The sequence below is a fragment of the Octopus bimaculoides genome, chromosome 11, assembly GCF_001194135.2.
Source record: "Octopus bimaculoides isolate UCB-OBI-ISO-001 chromosome 11, ASM119413v2, whole genome shotgun sequence".
Classification (NCBI taxonomy): domain Eukaryota; kingdom Metazoa; phylum Mollusca; class Cephalopoda; order Octopoda; family Octopodidae; genus Octopus; species Octopus bimaculoides.
In genome coordinates this window covers 55656753-55662014 of record NC_068991.1, presented here as the reverse complement: position 1 = coordinate 55662014, position 5262 = coordinate 55656753, and the positions used below count along the sequence as shown (strand labels likewise).

Here is a 5262-nt window from a genome sequence, read left to right as displayed (position 1 = left end):
ATATATATATATATATATATATATATATATATATATATATATATATATATACACGCACACGCACATAATCACACAGACATACATATGTACATATATATACAATTTAGTTCATGTTCTTTAGCGATTGTACGTACTGTTTCACTTGTATCAGTAATTTCAGTTATGTATGATCCACTTGAAAACAAAATGGTATTTTCTTTCTCATCAGAATTCAAAGACGAAAGAGAATGTTAAGACGCCAACAGAACGTCCTAAATCTGACGTCTTGAAGGTTGGTCGTTTTTTCATTTCTCTCCTTCAATTTCGTATATTATTCTTTCAATGTATTATATTACCATAATTGTCTGGAGTGAACTAACAAAATCTATAAACGCCAAACACAGAAGTTGTACTTTGTTTCTGTTTGAAATTCTCAAATTCTGGCTCAAATATATGAATGCTACACTTCTCATATATATATATAAGCAATGTTAAATGTCTGAACGAGGTATAAACAGTAACTGCACGAAAACGTGAAGTATATTTGCCACTTAAATGTGGCTAGACCCTAAGGGTGAATGCTACTGTTGCTTTTAGCCCCAGGAGATGATCTCATGGGGCGAAAAGCAACAATACCATTCACCCCTAGGTTCTAGCCACATTTAAGTGGCAAATATACTTCACGTATACACACACACACACACACACACACACACACACACACACACACACATATATATATATATATATATATTTATATATATGTACAAATGTTATTTTGAAGCTGGAAAGCCATTGAAAGAATAATTACTGAAGTAATACATAAAACAAGATTCCGATTTAAAGTTAAATGTATTATAAACTTGTTGTGAATGGCCTAAATTAAGTACCAGTTGTACACTGAGCTCGATATAATCGACTTAATCACTGTCCCGAAATTGCTCAAAATTTGAAGCCATTATTCTAAAGGTAATGGTGGCGAAATTACAGAATCGTCATTGCACCGGACAAAAAGCTTAGCCCTATTTCGTCTGTCTTTACGTTCTGAGTTCAGATTCTGCCCAGGTCATCTTACACATTCATCATGTCGGGGTCGATAAATTCGGACCGGTGATGTAATCCACATCCTCCTCTGAAAACCGCTGATCTTGTATCACAATTTGAAACCGTTATTACAAAAGTTTATCTCTGTTGGTGAACTACCGCAACTGCTGCATTAGATAAGAGGGGCATTTATTTACTTGATAGAAATAAAATTCTGATTAAAGAATTTCTAAATGACCCACAAATGTAACGCTAGAAAAACGAATGGTGTCCTAATAACACAAAATATGCGAGTAAATACGTTTTTTGAAAGAGTATATCTCCAGTAAATTAGAGTACTGAAGTGAGGTAAGTCGTGTTTATTTCTTAGGGAATATTCAATGCCACATCCGAAGCAGCGTGCTACCAGTGTTAGTCGATTATTTGTGATAGAGTAACTATACAATTTAGTACTTATTCATTAGTGATTGTACATATTGTTTCACTTGTATCGATAACCTCAGCTATGATCCACCTGAAAACAAAAAGCTAGTTTCTTTCTCACCAGGTTTCAGTGACTACGCAGAATGTTAACAAGTCAACAGAACGTCCTAAATCTGACGTCTTGAAGGTTGGTGGTTTTTTCCATTTCTCTCCTTCAATTTCGTATATATTATTCTTTTAATGTATCATAATTTTGAGAGATTATGAATTGATGGCCGCACCCGTCAGTTTCGACGCATGAGTACTTGAAGGAGAGAACTTAAAGTTAAAGAGAGTAGTAGAAAGAAAGAAGAAAGAAAGACAGAAAGAAAGAAAGACAGAAAGAAAGACAGAAAGAAAGAAATAAGGAAAGAATGAAAAGAATGAAAAGACTAAGAAACTGCATGTATGTGCGACGGATGAGTAATTGTAATTTCAGTCAAGATATGAATTTGAGTATGAAGTCTCAATGGTAATATTGATGACTTGTTTTTGCTTCGTATTAAGTAAGTATGTCTGTTGATTGCGGGATATAGTTCTTTTGTTTGTTTTTTTCTTCAACTCAAATTGTTTGGATGCATTGTGACACATTGTATGCTATGCAGATCGATCAATGACTTACCCAAGATGTAAAGTTAAGCTGTAGAGATTTTAGTGATTGCATCAACTTATCCTTATAACTAAAGAGAGGTCTTCCTTTGCTGCGATATCTCTCCACTTATTGACCATGCAGGAGAAGTTTCAGAATGCGATCATTTTTCGTTCGAACAATGTCCTACCCATCTGTACTGAATTCTCATGAGCATGATTTGGATATTGGAGACATCCTATTCTCCTAAAATTTTTGACGTTGGATGTTTTATGTTACCTTTTTAAGTTGCATATGTTGCGCTAACAGCACGTGGATGATTTCAAGTTTCTTTATATGTCTGTAGTAGGCAGTCCATGCTTCTGTCCCATACAAAGTGTGCTGAAAATACAAGATTTGTATGCACATATTTTCGTTTTCAGACTGATATCGTGTTCATCCCACAAACGACGGTTAAGTCTCCCAAAAGCACTTGTAGCCTTAGCTATACTAACATTGACTTCGTCCTCAAGAGTACTCTTAAAGTTTACAGTACTTCCAAGATATTTAAATCATCTGGCCAATTTGAGTGACTTGTTTATCATATCGTTGGAGTCTTGAGTATGTCCTGTTCCAGGCCTTGGATGGAATGAAATTTCAGTCTTTTTGATGCTGATAATCAGTTCAAATGCACGAGCTGTTGTAGCAAACTTGTCGACCGTTTCCAGAATTCCCTCAAATGTGTGAGAAATCAAGCACAATCAGCAGTAAACAGAAAGCTATGCAAGATCTCTTTCTTGGTCTTTTTCTTTAATAGACCTCCTTCTGTACGATACTACAATTTTATACCTTCATGGTAATCCCTGAAAGCATGCCGGAGCGTCGTTGAAAAGAATATGGAAAAAGTAAAGGGTCTAAAACACATCCCTGTTTGATTCCAGTGGCAACAGAAAATGCTTCTGAACATTGACTACTACATATCACTGTTACCATCATTCCGTTATTGGGATACTATTGCCCATATTATTTAATGAGGAAGTCCAGCTTTTGACAATAATTTTCCAGAGCGCCTCACGATTCACTGTATCAAAGGCCTTCGTCAAGTCGAGAAAAACCATGTGCAAGTCAGTAATTTGTTCATGAACTTTCTCTTGAACTTGCCGGAATGCAAAAATCATGTTGACTGTGCCTCTCCCAGCCCGAAATCCAAATTGGGATTCAGGATGATATAGAAATACACTCGAATTGTTTAATACTCCTTCGATATTCTCTCTCACATTAAGAAGCTGAAGACCATATGATGGAGACCTTACTGGCTAACGATTGTATTTGTGTATGACAGAATGTTTAGCGGATGTATTTCGTCGAGGAATTAAGATTTAGTTAAGTCCCACTATACATTCAATCCCAAAAGACATTCTGCTTGATGAAATTTCTACCATACGACGAAATTTGAAATTTCATTAATAAATTGCAATTCATATTAGTGTAAAATGTTAATAAAGACTATATTGCGATAATTGCATGTAGCGAGTTTACAAAATCTATAAACGTTCAAACACAGAAGTTGTACTTTGTTTCTGTTTGAAGCTCTTTCAAATTCTAGGTCAAATATATGAATGCCACACTTCTCATTAATATAAATATATACTGGTTCGTTCACTAACACCTGTTTCTTTTGATTGCTTTAATGGTTATTTATCTTCTGTATTGCCATCCATCATTTAAGGGAAATTATGAGATTGATATCGTTTATTTTCATGGTTTGTTATGTTTATCATATTTTCATAATATTTATTGCCTACAAAATGTTGCTATATATATATATAGCACCCCACCCCGTATATATATATATATATATGTATGTATGTATGTATGTATGTATGTATATTTACCGCTGATATTCATATTTAGCATTTGAATCGGAGGTAAATAGTTAAAGAAATGCCAATTTTTTCCTCAACAGGATTCAGAGTCTATGGAGAATGTGAAGAAGTTAACAGAACGTTCTAAATCTGATCTTTTGAATATAAGTTTCTTTTAATTTCACTCCTTTAATTTCGTATATCATTGTTTTAATGAATCATAATTTTTAGTGAATACAAATTATATAGAAATATACACGTTTTCTGATACGCCTTTGATATTCTCTCATATTAATAAGCTGTTAGTAGCCATCTCATTGGATGGAAATGATACTTTAGAACAAATGTAGTCTAGTAGAGCTAAGGAAACTCCTGCAATTATTTGGCTCCTTCGCTCACATCCGTTTGTTTTGTTGTTTTAAGAAGAATTACTAATGATTATCTATTTCTCTCGTTGTGAGATTTAAAAATAGGAATTTTCCAAGATTATTTATCTATTTTCTCTTTTGCCATCATTTGAGGTTATTAGAAGATTGTTAATTTATATGGTTTGTCGTGTTTATCATATTTTCATTGCCTAAAAAATGTTGCTATATGTCTATATAGTCCTGTGTCAGTTAGAAGTACGAAAGTGAAAAACTGCGAACTCTAGAATCATATCCTGTGCTCATTCCTATGTTCAAAATTTATAATCTGCCATAGAATAGTGAGATGTTTAACGATAAAATGAGCGGCAACAGATCCCAAGAAATTCATTTTTTTGTGAGTTCACTTTCCCCAGTAAATTAGAATATTGAAGTGAGTTAAGTCGTGTTTACTTAGCGAATATTCTCGACCTTTATCCAATGCCACGTCCGTAGCAGCATGCTACCAGTGTTAATCGACTATTTGTTAAAGAGTAACTATAATCTAATTCATATTCTTTAGCGATTGTACGTACTGTTCCGCTTGTCAATAACCTCAGTTATGATCCATCTCAAAACAAAAGCCGATTTCTTTCTCACCAGGATTCAAAGACTAAGGAGAATGTTAAGAAGCCAAAAGATCATCCTAAATCTGACATTTTAAAGGTTGGTCGTTTTTCAGTTTCTCTTCCTTAATTTTGTATATCATTCTTTCAATGAAACATAATCTTGTGTGATTACAAATTATATGGAAATAAACTTTTTTAATGCTTCTTTTATACTCTCTCTCACATTAAGGAGCTTCTAGTAATCATTTCATGAAAACATAACTCTTTCTAGAAACTGGTTCCATTACTGTTTGCGTTGATTGTTGTAACAAGAATTACTTATGAGCATATATATATATATATATATATATATATATATATATATATATATA

The 5262-nt window shown here is 33.6% G+C and overlaps 1 protein-coding gene across 1 annotated transcript in view; it reads left to right on the top strand.

Annotated features, from left to right (window-relative positions):
- Positions 1-5033, top strand: part of LOC128249094 (apurinic-apyrimidinic endonuclease 1-like) — a 17370-nt gene extending 12337 nt beyond the window's left edge. Inside the window, exons 6-8 of the mRNA XM_052971862.1 lie at positions 209-271; positions 1571-1633; positions 4926-5033. Of these exons, the coding sequence (XP_052827822.1) occupies positions 209-271; positions 1571-1633; positions 4926-5018 (219 nt within the window). The 3' untranslated portion in view covers positions 5019-5033. The remainder of the gene's footprint in view (positions 1-208; positions 272-1570; positions 1634-4925) is intronic.
- The last annotated feature ends 229 nt before the right edge of the window (positions 5034-5262 follow it).